At 43.1% G+C, this 16,968-nt stretch overlaps 2 protein-coding genes across 4 annotated transcripts; both read right to left on the bottom strand.

The window, feature by feature from the left end:
* Positions 1-2,767: 2,767 nt before the first annotated feature.
* LOC139422265 (small ribosomal subunit protein uS2-like) lies at positions 2,768-7,961 on the bottom strand. 2 transcript variants are annotated; one of them, XM_071173447.1, is made up of 8 exons: positions 7,936-7,961; positions 7,440-7,590; positions 6,910-7,028; positions 4,266-4,511; positions 3,865-3,993; positions 3,571-3,730; positions 3,328-3,366; positions 2,768-3,178 (listed from the first exon to the last, which is right to left on the bottom strand). In XM_071173447.1, the coding sequence occupies exons 2-8, from the start codon at positions 7,570-7,572 to the stop codon at positions 3,084-3,086; spliced, it is 921 nt and encodes a 306-aa protein (XP_071029548.1). In that variant the 5' UTR covers positions 7,573-7,590; positions 7,936-7,961; the 3' UTR covers positions 2,768-3,083. The 2 variants fall into 2 exon arrangements, with proteins under 2 accessions (XP_071029548.1, XP_071029547.1); XM_071173446.1 differs by having other exon boundaries at positions 7,440-7,586; positions 7,936-7,953.
* A 2,158-nt stretch (positions 7,962-10,119) lies between these two features.
* Positions 10,120-16,648, bottom strand: LOC139421388 (mitochondrial glycine transporter B-like). Of its 2 annotated transcripts, none has more exons than XM_071172240.1 (8): positions 16,561-16,648; positions 14,863-15,011; positions 12,937-13,061; positions 12,475-12,559; positions 12,181-12,360; positions 11,878-12,046; positions 11,491-11,657; positions 10,120-11,249 (listed from the first exon to the last, which is right to left on the bottom strand). In XM_071172240.1, the coding sequence occupies exons 2-8, from the start codon at positions 14,875-14,877 to the stop codon at positions 11,127-11,129; spliced, it is 864 nt and encodes a 287-aa protein (XP_071028341.1). In that variant the 5' UTR covers positions 14,878-15,011; positions 16,561-16,648; the 3' UTR covers positions 10,120-11,126. The 2 variants fall into 2 exon arrangements, with proteins under 2 accessions (XP_071028341.1, XP_071028342.1); XM_071172241.1 differs by lacking the exon at positions 16,561-16,648 and adding an exon at positions 15,172-15,237.
* Between the last annotated feature and the right edge of the window lie 320 nt (positions 16,649-16,968).

Genomic DNA, 16,968 nt, shown 5'->3' with positions numbered 1-16,968 from the left:
GGTGTCGCTTGTGTGGTAGTGCCCCTTGCATAGTGGTGTTGCAGACTCTGGGCCTTTCAGAACAGGTGAAATCATGTGACACTCAGTAAAATCCAGCTGTGTGCAATCTGTGTGTGACTTCTGAAGGTAATTGGTTGCACCAGGTCTTATTTAGGGGCTTCATAGGAAAGAGGTGAATACATATGCATGCACCACTTTTCCGTTTGTAATTCATTTTTTAAATTTCACTTCACAAATGTAGACTATTTTGTGTGTGTACGTACATTACATGAAATACAAATAAAAAATTAAATTACAGGTTGTAATGAAACCATATAGGAAAAACGCCAAGGGGAATGAGTACTTTTGCAAGGCACTAACTGTGGTGGAAATGACAGAACGTTTTGAAATTGACGAGAAAAAAAAAAGAACTTTAATCATATTTCAAATTCATTTAATCTAGGAAATGCTCCAATGTGTGCAAAAGTTGAAAACAAGTATTTGCTGTTTTATGTGGCATCTAAAAAGAGGTCACAGACATCGAAACAAAATAAAAAATGATCCTATACAATACTAGGAACATCTGCAAAAAGACAGGGAGAGATGCTGAAAGAAAAAAGGAGAAGGGAAATCTGAGCTTACAAAAGCCAGAACAAAGAAGCAAGGAAAGGCCATGGAAATGCAACCAACAGAATAGCAGATGTTAAAGACAACAGTTGAAATTGGAGACCTATCAGGGAACACAGTCACCAGATGACTTGCAGCCAGAGGGCAAAATACATGCCCCTAACTTACCTGCACCCTGATACCCCTTCCTCATTGTCTGCAACAGGGAGAAGTCGAATACTTGCTGGAATGAAAAAGGTTGGAAGAGGTCGCTCAAAAACATTGGGATCTTTGCATGACAAATGTCAAACTTGATAAAGCTTCACTGAAAAATAAAAAAGTATAATCAACTGATGAAAATGGAGACAATATTCCCCAAATACAAAACCACAAATGAAGGGAACTCTGAATAATTTGAGGATTTTGTTTCAAAATGCCATTGCAGAGTTTAAGCAAAAGTACCAAAACATGTGCAGTGCCGAGGACAAACAAGTGGCTTCAAAAATGCTTAGAAGCAACATCCTGAAAAAGGATGGCCACGGAAAAGCTGCAAACAGTGAATTTGGATTGTCAGTGGCGCAGTGGTTAAGGGCGCTGTACTGCATCAGAGTCCCTGGGTTCGCGCCCAGGCTCTGTCGTAACCGGCCGCAACCAGGAGGTCCGTGGGGCAACGCACAATTGGCCTAGCGTCGTCCGGGTTAGGGAGGGATTGTCTCATCGCGCACCAGCGACTCCTGTGGCGGGCCGGGCGCAGTGCGCGCTAGCCAAGGTTGCCAGGTGCACGGTGTAGCCTCCGACACATTGGTGCGGCTGGCTTCTAGGTTGGATGCGCGCTGTGTTAAGAAGCAGTACGGCTGGTTGGGTATCGGAGGATGCATGACATTCAGCCTTCGTCTCTCGAGCCCGTACGGGAGTTGTAGCAATGAGACAAGATAGTAGCTACTACAACAATTGGATACTACGAAACTGGGGAGAAAAAAGGGTAAAATTAAAAAAAAAAAAAAAAGCAATGAGGGCAAATGAACAGGCCAACAAGTCTTCAATACTCCAGGAAAAAGCAATGTAACAGAATTAGAACAGCCACAGAAGAGAAATCAATAGATTCTATGAACAGTAGAAGCAACATGGACAGAGGATACAAGGAACCAGCAGAAGCTCTTAAATGGCACAATTCAGAACCGTTATCAGAATTTTAAGAGGGACTATTCAGAGATTGAACTGTCCTAGGAATTCTGCAAAATCCCTCCTTTTTGGGTTGTCAAGCCAACAGTCCATGATAGGGACACATCTCTGCAAAACCCACACCAACCTCATGGTGGAAAAACTACAATAAAGTGATCAGCTGCAGCTTGAGTCTTTGTGCTGTGAGAACCTGAAGAGTGCATGTACAGAGTGCTCCCTTTGCCAACCAAATAAAATATCTGTCTTTAATGCTGGTGAAAAGACATGGTGTTTGAGTGGAAAACAAAGATGGGAAAAAAAAGTTCCTGTACATTTGTCAGTAAAAGAAAAGGTGGCACACTGCACTCTACTGGATAACTTCTCCAAAGGATTTACAAACGTTGGGGAAACAAGTGTACAACATTTGACACCAATACTCGAGATAAAAAAAATATAAAAAAATATGCAGAAAGAGGCGATCGTGCATTTTGACTTTACAGAGAATTACCTGTGTAAATTCAATGCAATCCATGCATTTCACTTTGGTGATGCTGCTTTACTTTGCTCACTGAGCTCTATGTGAATGACCCCTCTGCAATCTGGGCCCATCTCTCAAAAACACTGGCCTACTTCGTTGAGCATGGCCCATCAGCTCCTTTGAGTCTTACTTTGTCATGTTTAACAGTGTGATGTCAACTCCACCTCACCTATATGATGTAATTGAGTAGAATTTGTTTTAGATTGGAAAATCAATTATAATGTTGGGCGGAAATATCTTATTTCGCATCATTTTCAGCTGTCACAAAAGCAAGTTTATACATTCAGGCATGTCGAGTTATGAAACCCTAAAAACTTAATACACAAGTTCATGTACAAATGTGTAAGTATTTTAAATTGTATTTACATTTGCAACTAAAATTGATGTTTAATGACATGGAAATTACATTTGTCTACAGTGGTCTGAGAAATATATTCCTGAATAGTACAATATTATTTCTTGACAAATCAGACAACTGGTAAATGGTGTTTCAGTAAGTTTTAATTTCTGAACGCTTGCAGGGCCAAAGTGCCCAAAGTTGCTAAATCACCCAACAGTGTAATTAAAGAGCTTTAACCCTTTTGTCAGCATTAAGAGGGCTCAACATATGGCAACAGTCTAATTAAATGTTAGTAAGTTCTTTCAATGTGAAGTGTAAGCATAACAGTTGTGCTAATATTCATGTAGTATTGCTGTTAAGGTCACTTGCCTACTACACTGTAGTGTTTAAATTGTCAGGGGTCAGTTTGTACACCAAAAAAGCTATTTAGTGTACTGTCAAACATTAGGCCACCATTGCTTAGGACCAAGCAGCAGTCTCCCCACCCCATTCAGAGACCTGGGCAGTAGGGGCAGCTGACCAATCCTCAGTGGCTGGCTGGGAACTCCAGTCCTCTGCAAGAGAGAAAATGTTAAAGATGTGCAAATACATGACCAACAATCACTAATTTGATATATTTGAGTAGGTTAATCAATCAAGCCGACTGATGACAATTATGGCAAATCAATTAGAGGGAGGCTGATGTTAAGCTCACAACACTCACCAGTGAACCCCTCAGCAGCTGGCTTGGCAAGAGCAGCAGCTGAAAGTCAAGCGGAAACTCAATTAGGATTACACCTAAACATGAGACCTTTCCGACAAACACATTTGATAGGTCCTGACGTACCAAGAGTTATTTACATCCAACTCAATTAGACTTCGAAAATGCTGCCAAGTGCATCAATCAATAACCTAAAACCAAGTCACAGCATAGTGGAACCAGAAACCACATCTTCACTATCCTTACCCGCAGAGAACTGCTGGATGGGGACCGAGGGCACAGCCACTCCCTCAGACCAGTCAGCCACCTCAGGCTGGGTGAACTCAGCTGCTGGAGCAGTCCACTCTCCCTGGAACTCCTCCTTTCCAATAGCTTTCTCAGCCTCAGCCTGCTCCTCCTTCTCAATCTGCCAGGGAAAACAATGAGTTGTCAGGCTAACACAAACAGAACATACAAGATCCATTACTGTTAAGGTAAGCTTGACCTACTAGTAAATTTGGTGTATAATGGTTTAAGTAGGTGTCTAAGAGGCCTGCTTACCTCCTCGGGGTCCCTGTAGAAATAGAGATCAGGCATGACCTCCCAGGGGTGCTCCCTCGAGATGGTGCCCCGCATCCTCAGCACCTCCCTGGACAGCATCCACCACATCAGACCCACAGAGTGGTGACCCTGGAGCACAGTTCAGACCATGACCAACTGCACCAGTGAGACTAGAACACCTGTCTTTTACAGAAATATGTAGCAAGGCCTATACCCAAATCCCCCTCCCTCTTACACACGGATGGAGCAAGGGGAGAAAAGAGGCACTGCGTTTCTGTAGCACACATCCTACACCCAGCACAGCACTGACAGGACTGCGCCGGGCTCTAACGGTGTGCAAGACAAACACCAACCAGTAAACTCACGTAGGTGTTAAGTGTATGAGGGCAAAGCAGTCTAACCTTGTTGTTGCAGGGGATGGCGATGTCGACATATCGGAGTGGGGAGTCAGTGTTGCACAGGGCAATGGTGGGGATGTTGACGTAAGAGGCTTCAGTCAGGGGCTGGTGGTCAGCACGAGGGTCCGTTACAATTAGGAGGCGGGGCTCCCTGAAGGCAGCCTGGATCTGATTGGTGAAGGTTCCGGGGGTGAAACGACCGTGGAAGGTGGTGGCACCAGTGGCCGAGGCAAACTTCAGCACAGCTCTCTACAAAAATGTATATGAAAGGTTATTAGCGACCAAGCTGCAGACAGCATGTGTAACACCCATCACTGCCCTTGGAATCTAAAGGCAAGTAGCACGAGACAGCATGCAGAATTGAAGCGGCTCAGGTAACTATCAAACGAAAATCATTTTGCGGAAGCCCTACCAATGTTACATCGAGAGCAAGGTTGCGTCACTGCCTGGTACAGCAACTGCTCGGCCTCCGACCACAAGGCACTACAGAGGGTAGTGCGTACGGCCCAGTACATCACTGGGGCCAAGCTTCCTGCCATCCAGGACCTCTATACCAGGTGGTGTCAGAGGAAGGCCCCAAAAATTGTGAAAGACCCCACCTACCCCAGTCACTGTTCACTACCGCAAGCGGTACCTGAGCACCAAGTCTAGGAACAAAAGGCTTCAACAGCTTTTAACCCCAAAGCCATAAGACTCCTGAACAGGTAATCAAATGGTTACCTGGACTATTTGCAATCCCCCCGCCAAACCCCTCTTTCACACTGCTGCTACTCTGTTTATCATATATGCATAGTCACTTTAAACCATGTACATACTACCTCAACTAACCCGACTAACCGGTGCCCCCACACATTGGCTACCCGGACTATCTGCATTTTTTTCCAGCCACCCATCCAACCCCTCTTACACTACTCTGTTTATCATAAACTCATCAAAAAAGAAACATCCCTTTTTCAGGGCCCTGTCTTTCAAAGAATTCATAAAATCCAAATAACTTCACAGATCTTCAATGTAAAAGGTTTAAAGACTGTTTCCCATGCTTGTTCAATGAACCATAAACAATTAATGAACATGCCCCTGTAGAGCAGTCATTAAGACACTAACAGTTTACAGACATTAGGCAATTAAGGTCAGTTATGAAAACTTAGGACACTTAGAGGCCATTCTGACAACAAAAAAAAACACCAAAAGAAAGATGTACATTCACGCAGGGACCCTGGACCTTAAGCATGCTGCAAGGAGGCATGAGGACTGCAGATGTGGCCAGGGCAATAAATTGCATTGGCCGTACTGAGAGACACCTAAGACAGCGCTACAGGTAGACCGCACGGACAGCTGATCATCCTCGCAGTGGCAGACCATTAGTAACACCTGCACAGGATCTGTACATCCCACCAGCGGGACAGGTACAGGATAGCAACAACTGCCCGAGTTAGACCAAGAACGCACAATCCCTCCATCAGTGCTCAGACTGTCCGCAATAGGCTGAGAGAGGCTGGACTGGGGACTTGTAGGCCTGTTGTAAGGCAGGGCCTCACCAGACATCACCAGCAACGACGTCGCCTATGGGCACAAACCCACCGTCGCTGGACCAGACAGGACTGGCAAAGAGTGCGGGATCGATTTGGAGGTGGAGGGTCCGTCATGGTCTGGGGCAGTGTGTCACAGCATCATCGGACTGAGCTTGTCATCATTGCAGACAATCTCAACGCTGTGCGTTACAGGGAAGACATCCTCCTCCCTCATGTGGTACCCTTCCTGCAGGCCCATCCTGACATGACCCTCCAGCATGACAATGCCACCAGCCATCCTGTCTTGCAGGAAATCACGCACAGAACGAGCAGTAATGTCAGTGTTCTGCCATGGCCAGCAAAGAGCCCGGATCTCAACCCCATTGAGCACGTCTGGAACCTGTTGGATTGGAAGTTGGGGGCTAAGGTCAAACCCCCCAGAAATGTCCAGGAACTTGCAGAGGCCTTGGTGGAAGAGTGGGGTAGCATCTAACAGCAAGAACTGGAAAATCTGGTGTAGTCCATGCACTGCGGTACTTAATGCAGCTGGTGGCCACACCAGTTACTGACTGTTACTTTAGACCCCCCACCCCTTTGTTCAGGGACACATTATTCCATTTCTGTTAGTCACATGTCTGTGGAACTTGTTCAGTTTAGGTCTCAGTTGTGGAATCTTGTTATGTTCATACAAATATTTACGCATTTTAAGTTTATATGCATCTTCACTTTAACCATACCTACTACCTCAATTAGCACGACTAACCAGTGCCTGTATATAGCCTCGCTACTGTTATTATTCACTGTCTTTTTAGTTCCTTAACTTATCTATTGTGCACCTATTTTTTACTTAAATTGCACTGTTGGTTAGGGCCTCTAAGCAAGCATTTCACTGTAAGGCCTAATGAACCGGTTGTATTCGGCTCACATGACAGAACCTTTTACTGGATTTGTTGACGTAAACCGGGCCCAATCTAGCAAACTTCCGACACCTGCACACAGACATCGGTGCAAGGCTTCGTGTGCACGCATGCAGCCACATCTACAGAAACATGTCTAATTGATGGGTAAACACATGGCAAGTATCCAGTTACACTCATTATTCACCGTGTCCACTACGCTGCCAGTTGGAGCTGTACCTGTCCAGTGTTCCTGGAGGAGATGACGCAGACGTCAGCTGGGTTCTCAATGGCAACAATGGCACGGGCTGCCAGCAGTAGCTTCTCCCAGGTCTTCCTCAGGTTGATGATGTACACACCTGAGGACAAGGGGCAGTCAGTACACCCAGATCTGTGTCCAGTTTACCCTGCCCAAATGTGCTCCATCTAGTGAGAGAAAGAGTCAGTGATCAACTCTAGTTCTGTGAGCTGAAGGGGACAGAAGCATTTGTTGTTACAGCCCAGCATTGAAACAGACATCCATTTCAACTATTCATCAAGACCTTGTATATCAATCAAATGTATTTATAAAGCCCTTCAGACATAAGCCGACATCAAAGTGCTATACAGAAACCCAGCCCAAAAATCTAAATCAGGCATGCTTGTGCTAGAACAGCAGCCTGCATAGACAGTATCCCTCCACAACCAGGGTGGGTTGACCACTGGCTTATACCACTACAAGTAGTTTTGTTCCAAAGAGTGTTGGGCGTTCAGGACCGCCAACCACTCACCATCACTCTTCCTCTTGTAGGTGTAGTGCTCCATCTGAAAGTCCATGTTAGTTCCTCCCAGATGGGTTCCTGCAGCCAAGAACTTAAGCACATCCTCCTCCTTCATTTGAAGGACATCTAGATTTCCGGACATCTTGACCACTTTCCCTGCCTTGAGTGCCGGAAAAAAAGAGGATATACACCACACAACAATTATTCCAGTCCCAGACATTGTAGTTGATAGGTCCATCTACGCGTTGCGCTTATGCGCCAGTGGTCCATTGCCTAGAATTAAATGGCCTGGCTAGTGTACTTGGCAGGACACAGTGCGCTAAACAGCATGTCAGGCACGTGTCTACTCGACATGTTAGTGTTAGCTTTCAAGTCATAAAAAGCCTTCAAATTCAAACGTCTAGATAGACTAATGTGAGACATTCTGGACATGGTCACTGATTACTTCGTCTATTTAAGTGATGTTTGACATTTTAAAAAAGCATGAATGTAACTTAAAACTCACCACGAAACAACGCAAAACATGTACCACGCGCGCCAAAGAGGAAGACTAAAAGAAATTACGCCAAATATATACTCAAATTTCAAAGCACATGATTGGTTGTTTCGCTGACTGGAACTATAACTGTCTAATTGGATATTTAATTCACTAGATGGCGCAAACACTCCAGCGCACTAGCAGCACCGAGTAGCAGCGTATGGGTTGGGTGAAACCGGTAACTGGAGGTCGGACAAGGAGCCCATATTAAGACAATGCGATGGAAAGACCATATTAAGACAATGGGGAGACGTTGACTTCCCGGTTAGAGTGGCCTGTGTTGCAACTTTATTTGCTAGAGATACGGAGTTCCAGGTGAAGGTATCACAATATGTACATAGTGATTTTGCAATATGTTTTCAAATTCATTTTTTTGTATAAGAATAGATCAATTTAAAAAATGCCAACTTGCCTCAGGACCTCTTGGGATGGGTGCTGGAAAAGATAATTTCAATGTTTTGACCACTGTCAAGGTCATGGGGTAATTACAGGTGTATGGGGTATGGGTATGACATGTACAGGGTATGACATGTTATTGCGGGAAGTGGGGTTATGTGACTGAGTGAATAAAAAATAAGCTTTTATGACTTATTGAATAGGCCACTTAAAAAGGATAATTCAGTTAATGGGGTGTTCTCAAAGTCCTTTCAGTGGCTCATTCGTAATGTATTTGCGGTGCATCTATTTTCATTTTTTAATTTAACCTTTATTTAACCAGGAAAAGCCCACTGAGACCCAGAGTCTCTTTTTCAATGGAAACCTGGCCAAGAAGGCAGCAAAACAATCAAGACATTACATAATTAAAACATACAGCAATACAATACAACATGATCCAGCCTAAAAAAAGCATTTACACCCCCTCTGTAACAAGGTTCCCATATTTTAAATGAATTCAGTGGCACTAACATAGATGAAGCATGGATTGTAGATTATTCCATGCGTCTGGTGCACAAGAAGAGAAGGCAGTCTTGCCTAATACTGTGAATGTCCTGGGGACTTTAAGTAGCAACCACCTAGGTATTCTCCACAGCAAGTTTACACACATATGTCATCTACGACCTCAATAAACTTCTAATCTGTGTCAAACTCACTTCATATGTCAGTGTACCCTATCTAACTTTGAAAGCAAAGGCCACTGTGACACATGCACACTGCAGTCCTTGATATAAGGTTTCTGATGAGAATAGCTGATTGCGTTGGAACTGGGTGTCATGTCATTAAGCTAAAAAAATAACCACAAAGTTGCACAAGTTTCCAATAGGTTAACAGTGTTTGTTTTACGTAATGAGTTAGACATGTAATGCACAAACAATTAAATATGACTCATACTTAGCTAATAACATACAAAATATGGCATACCTAGCTAATAACATGGTTTTAATGTACAAGGTGTCTAGATGAAAAAAATAATCAAATAATCAAATCGAGACATTGCCAAGAAGAAAACTGGTTTAGATCAGTATAGCCTAATGCCTTACTTTGGCTTGGCTCTTGCCTTTCACTCTCCTTATCATTAACTATCCCTTTGATGTCACAACCCTGCCCCCTACTCCCAGTCTTATGTCTGACAGCTCTGTGATAAGCATATAATCATCATGCACTACTATTACTGTTGGTAGATATAATGGCTGTGTATAAGGTGAAATGAAAATAAAAGCAACCTCCGGTATTGCCGTACTAATGTTGATACTGAGAATGACCCATGTACTAGAAACATCCACTGCTCTCAAGTACTGTGTGGGCTTTCTATATGACCTCGTTGAATAACGAGGGCAATGTTGGGTTGTAGGTGTACTTATTAACGCTCAGAGACCAACTGTCATGGGATTTATGGGCCATATAAGTAGGGGATTGGTGGAACATGTATCTGGACTAAGCTGAGCTGCCTGCGTGTCAGCCTGTCTCTCTCACAGTGACCCCCTAACCACCTCCTCAGCCAGGATTCAGTATATCAGGTGTCATTTCATTTCCTTCTGAAGACGCATGGGTTGCAGTGGTGGAAAGGTTCGCCAAGGCACTAATGTCATGTCACTTTCTGTTGTTTCACAGTGTGGAGAGAGAAAGGAAAGAGAAAAGGGAGAAAAAGAGGTGTAATGGGATACATGAGACACAAAGCAAATGCCTTATATAATGAATATTAGCAGACTCATGTTGTATTATATAATTTTATGTTTTTTTTAATACATTTTTTACATTTAAAAAAAAGTAAAATGTTCTCTTCAACACACCTGCATAATTATTCACCATTACAATAAACAGTAATAAATTATATCAAATATGAAAACATGAACAATTATAATACCCTTCTAAGGCAAATCAAATATACAGCTCAAATGGACAGCAAGCAAAGCTTATTATGTTACAACATCTCTACCAGAATAATAACTTAGAACAGTGGCATTAGTTTGGCACAAAGGGAAGGCAGGCAGACTCACTGCAGCATGAGACACTCCAGGGTTTTAGATTACGGAAGTGGTTAAAGTGCATTTCCAGCTAAATATCAGTATGTTAAGCAATTGGTGTTCTTTACCTTCAATTTAAAGACAAGCAGATACAAGTTGTGCTAAAGTCTAGAGAAAACAGGTACCTAACATTGTAGAATTCTACAGTGGGATATATATCTAAAGCCTAGAATAGTTTAACAGTCAGTGTGGCTGGGAGTACAGTGGCTAGTTAGGGACCAACAATATCTTACGACTTATAGTGCAATATGGAATTTTGAAAGTAGCCCAGTAGAATAATAAATGAAAGTCTTGTTTGGTGTAGCCTCACATACAATGATGACAGACAATATTGTGCAATGCAAAACTATTGCAATCCATTCAAATATACAGACATTTTAATAAAACTACTAGTCCTCATCTTTCTGTCAAAGTATGGATACCAGTCCTTGAGGTATCATATCTTTGCAATGTGTTAATAATGTTATGGCAGAATACTGTATGTCAGTGAAGAAGTCCATTGGCACACACTCACAACTAGGCAGCCTTAAGACACAAACACAGCAGTGCCTTCCAGGGCGCTCCTCACTGTACTGGTTTGTCCTCGGTGACTTGACTTTCACTCTCTTCCTCGGTCCACACGTTCCTCATTTAATTCTCTCTCTTCAGGACTTGTCATCCCTTCTTCTTGTCATCCCTCTTTTTTGTCATCCCTCCTCAGGACTTGAGCCCCATGCGGGCCATCATCTGTTCATACACCGTCCATGCCATGGCAGCAATCATGGTCCTCCTCAGAGAACGTGGCACCCCACCCCGGAAGAACCCTTGAAACCCGTGCTCCTGAGAGACGGAGAGAAAGAATGGCATATGTCAACTACTATAAATCAACCCTGATGTTTTATTACATAGCGTGACACTGTTTGCAGGCTAGAGGTCAGCATATAAGGTCAGCATATAAACACATACAGACAACAGTTTAGCCTGACCCATATAAGAACAACATAAGTATATTATAACAGTGCTATTGCCCTAAGCATAGTAACAACACTGTATTTAATAAAACACCCAGAGAGATAGTTACATTGTAAATGTATCGCACAGCGTCTGCAGTCCTCCTGTACAGATGTGGGCTGACTTGGACATGGGTTTTGACCACGTCAGCTGGCTGGGTGACTAGGGAAGCCAGGACCCCGGCCAGAATCCCACAGCTGAAGTTAGCCAGGGCCGCGTAGGGAGACGTGCTTATCTCTGGGAGGAAGAAACAGAGAGACACTATAAATTCCACTCCACACCAGACAATTCACATTGAGACAGATACGTCAAAGTTATCAAATGTGGCTTCTAGTGTAACCAATACTACTGCTCCATGTTTATGTCATCGGCGTCCCCATACTGACACTTCAAAGTGATCGCACACTAGTGAAACAAATACTAGTGTTGAGCATTAGTGTGGTGTTCTGATACTGACCCTGTGGCAGAGTCTTCTTGCCCTGGCTGTAGAACATGACATAGAGGCCTGAGAAGGGAGCATCTCTGAGGAGGGTGGCGGTCAGCCCTGAGAACAGAGCTCTGGGTCCCTCTGTTTGACACACACTGCGCAAAGCCCCTGCCACGCTCACGTAGGTATACCTGCCACTCTGAAACAACAGACACTACAGTAAACACCCACACATTAAACAGTACTCACATAGTTACTGTAATCATACAGTATATAGAAAAGTATTGATCTTTTCCTTCCTGCCCCTCCCTACGTCTCTCTACCTGAACATACCTCAAAGCGAGCCTTAAGGACAGTGACAGGTAGCATGCAGACCCCTGCCACAGTCCTGGCCCCAGCTCCCAGCAGCACAGACTCCATGGCCCCGGGGCCCTGCTCCAGGAGGTAGTGCTGCTTCAGAGAGTAGTAGGTGCTGAAGTAGATCCCTACGCCGGGGATGGTCCTCACAAATGACTGGAGGAGGAAGCAGAGCAGACATACTGTCAGAGTCATATACTCAACCCACAGATTCAACACAATTGATGTGTTTCTATTTATATTACTGATCATAAAGAGAGGCCAACTTACTGGTGAGACCCCCTTCCAAAGTCCTATGAGCTTCTCTGTCCGTACAACACTTAAGAACACAGTCACCATCCCCACTCTTGCTGAACTGAAAGAGCGTAAGAGAGAGAGAAAGCCATATTAACACGTCCTATGAAACGACCTAAAAGTTATTTTTAAGTGTCTTGCAACTACGCTTCATTTCAAAATAGCTGACGTGACATTTAATTGGTACTAGCATACAGGCCATGTGGAATCAGCATGAGTTTTATGACTCTTTGGACTCTCAATGTTCAGATCTACAATATTGCTTAGTCAATGAGGCAAGTCAATAGAGTAATGCAATGCTAGTTGGTCTCATGGTCTAGGACAAAACTGTAATCTAGAGCCAGAAAACTTACTACAAATGTAACCTCACCTGATTACTATGTGGAAGTGTAGACTATGCTGTAGAGGTGTTGACTGAGCCAGCTGAAGGCTACTCACCCAGGCTGCATGTTGCTGTGAAGGGTCTGCAGACGGGTCTTGACCAGGTCCAGAGGCTGGAAGAGCAGGGTGGAGCATGTTCCACTGAGAGAGCCACACATAAAGGCTTTGAGAGCCGGGTGACCCTGAAGGGAGAGACAAGCAGAGAGGGGAGGAAGGGAGAGTGATAACACCGATCACACACCAGTCATGGTAGAGTGCTATTCAGCGAGAGCCCAAAGCACGATGGGACTTATGATTGTTTACGATGGAAAGCACCAGGCAGAGTGGGTCCTGGGAAATAGGACAAATGCACATACACTCGCTACAGTAATTCACATTACATAAATACCCACACAAGTAGTAAATACAAACATTCAGACTCAAGAATATGAGTGATTACAACACAAAGCAATGATTGAAAAATTGTGTGTAAATTAACATGGGACCACAAAGAGAACAGGCAAAAGGGCAAGGACTCTCCATTGAAAAACTAAGATGCACCAACCCATAAACACGCACACTATTCCCCTCCCTGCAAGTGTCACCCTACATCAAGTAAGTGTTATAATGCATTATCATAATTGGCATGCTTAGTTCTTTAAACAATCTGCCAACACAAACATCAACAAAGAACTGGATGGCTGCAGAAAAAGCATCATATACTCCATACCCAGTCACTCCAATTTTCACATGCTGTCATTACAGACAAAAAAAATACAACGCCACACACACAATATACAAAACAACACACACATCCCTCCTACAGCACACATCCCTACCTTCCCCGGGCTACTTTTCCGTGGCTGATCCTGTTTTTCCTGCATTTGTCCGTTTTCTTCCCCTCTCTGGCTAAGCTGTTATGAACTGTGGTGGGTTGTCAGGGCAAAAGCCTCCATCCTTCTCTTCACTTCTCTGTAAGCTTTCCTCAGTTTCCCTTCACAAAGCAGCTTAATCCACTGGCGTATGTTTCCACTCTCTCTCTCACACAACCTCTCAATGCTGCTTCTCCTACTCTACCCCTCATATTTCTGCTTCCAGCTAATGCACATCTCTGCAAAATGCCATGCGTCATACATTGTAAATGTCAGTGTGTGTGTGTGTGTATGAGCGCATGCCCATGTTTTTGTATGTTCTGGCTTCCATAAAACAACTTATCACGGTTTACATTCTAGAGTGTATGTTCTTAGGGTATGTGCTGCTCTAGAACTAGTGTAAAAGTGCTTTTATTTCCTTATCACTGGGCATGAATTCTAGTACATTTCAATGTCCTCAGCTCTGGTAAATGACTTGAAGCTCTGGTAAATGAATGGTAGTTCCTGTACTGTGATGTAACATTGACAACCTGTACTCTTTCACTGGGACTTGAAACCCACACTTTCTCAACATGTCCCTGCCCCTCCCTTAATGAGGGTGCTATGGCAACAGCCCACCAACAGTGCTTGCTGACCAATGGCAGTGTTGGCACAGGGGAGGCTTGGCAAAGCCTTGCTCACTTGTTTGGCATGTCTATGAAGATTTAAGGTGGCACACCGGAGTTTGACCTACTTCAGGGCAGAGGACAATAGAGAACTTGAAAACATTGAATATTATAGAACAGCCTGAGAAAGTGCATAGTATGAAAGTGTACTGAAACTCCCATCAGGTTAGAGGAGGGGTAAGGACAACTGGGTCAATCAACTATGTCACAGAATGGTAATGTGATTAACATAGGGGCTGGATTGAGAAAGTAGTCCTGGGTGACCCTGATCCAAAATCACAGCCTGACATAAAATGCATGTGAAATCTTAACTGAGATATTAAATATTATAACCACATCAAGAAAACATACTCAGCTATTCACAGTACAGTACATGTACAACCGTCACTGAAGTTACTCTAGAATTATTGTCCTTCAGACTTTCATTATGGATCAAATACTAAATTATCTATAAAAATCCCACTCACCAGAGACAGTTCCATGGTTATTTTGAAAGTTGAGAATAAATTCCAATCCAATAATGTTGTCCTTGTATGATCAAAATCCTCTTTTGTCTTTTTTAATCACTTTCTCAGTCCTTACTCTGCCCCTGTCCATTCAACTTTTCCAAACGCTCCTGCACAAGAGATTACAAGTGAAGATTTCAAGAAAGGGCATTTCAGCTGCACAATCCATTACATAACAGACAGAATAACCTTTCAAAACTGATATAGAATGTTACAGGCTGTAACTTAAAGCACGGGTGTTTTGCAATGTTGATACAGTGTGTCCCTTACAGCAGATACTGGAGAGCTGCACTGCCTCTGATTGATCCACTGAGGGGTTGGGGCACTCACCACAGCACAAACCCAATGTAGGAATCACCTGACACACACTATGGTTCCCATTTAAGACACACAGTTCCTTATTAACTAATCAAAAGATCACCACCTAGCACATTAGCATTACATACACCCTGATCACGCTGCACATGTTTCTCATGTGTGTGTGTGCACATCTGTGTGAGTATGTGTATATGTCTCTGTGTGTGATGTGAACATGTGTGTATATGTGGAGGGGGGGCCTGAAACCTCATGCTCTCAATACTTTTTGAGGAGGCACAGGAGGACAAATTAAGTTTGAAAGTGCTTTTTAGTCCAGGACTGTTTTTAATGTGTCCAGAATCCAGACCCTTAAATCTTGATATACATTTTTTTATGGAATATGTTCTGTCATTTCAAGACATTACTTTAAATGGGTACAGACAGACATCTCAATCGGCATACATCAATGTGACTGATTTTGTGATTGAGTCAAGTGACTCAGCACACATTATATACATTGAAACAGATTAATACAATGAATGACTATTGTTAATGTAACAAATACATCGCCAAATGACTAAGTGCACACTCATTCAGCCAAAACTTAGCACGGAACTGGAATAGAAGTGATGATGATCCGGGGTTATAGAACTGTTGCAGAATCAGGATAGCACAGGAAAGACGGACAGGAATGAATTTGCACTCCCATGTCAACCTCTAATGTACATGTCGACTAACATTCAAGGTAATTACAAAATATTTATATTAATTTTAACAAAAATTAGCAACATTTATCACAGGTCTCACACTAGATAATTTTCAATCATGTTAAACAGAGGCCTACAGTGATCTTCTTTGGAACTATACGCATCTCAGGATTCCCACGCAGTTATTTAGGCGTTTATGCCTCGTTCTCGTGCTAGTCGGCACTAGGAAACTCTGACTTGGAAACATGAGCTCTGAGTTTCCAATTTGAAAGTACCAGAATCAACGAATAGTAAGCTCTAATACAAAACCCTAACAATCATGAACAGGATAGTTGTCAGAAGCGTTTCCCAGTCCAACAAAACATTTATACCGAAAATCGTACGTCTAATACTATTTCAATTAATTAGAATGAGAACACAATCCGAAGACAAGTTAGTTACAAAACGTGCATAACGAGAATAGAAACTCACATTTATAAATGTATAGAGCAAAGCATTGAACTTGAGAATGGACAAAAGATGTAATCAACAGAAACAGGCATCTGTAATTATTTGATTAAACAATGATTAACACGTAAGGGCCATTCGCTGAAATAGTGTAGCTTACAATAGGCCGTTGAATTAACACAATATACAAACGACATTCAGTTCTCACCCAAATCTGTCCATCCGTGTGCAATATTCTGTTTAAACCGGTTGAGACTTGCTTTGTTATGCCGTTTGTCCTGGGGAACCATTTCAACTGGGATTTTTTTCAGAGTCAAGACTGTCCTCTTGTGGTCATGTCTGAGATCACGTTACTAAAAAAATAAAGACTACAGGACAATATTAGATCAGATAGTCTAGTGTATTGCCAGTTTAAAGCGACAATCAGCAGTAGACACATCAACTCGAAATCCCAGCCCGTTTCAGTAAACAGATGAGGGATGGGGCTGGAGGAATGTAACCACTCAAATTCATAGACAAAGCTATGGATGCAAGGACTAACCATCCATGATAAAAATTTTAACCATGTTTCGAGGCCATTTGACGACATTTAACTTTGAACTAAGCTCATAAGGAA

This window comes from Oncorhynchus clarkii, chromosome 12 (genome assembly GCF_045791955.1).
Source record: "Oncorhynchus clarkii lewisi isolate Uvic-CL-2024 chromosome 12, UVic_Ocla_1.0, whole genome shotgun sequence".
NCBI classification, from domain to species: domain Eukaryota; kingdom Metazoa; phylum Chordata; class Actinopteri; order Salmoniformes; family Salmonidae; genus Oncorhynchus; species Oncorhynchus clarkii.
This window is presented reverse-complemented; position numbering and strand designations above follow the sequence as displayed.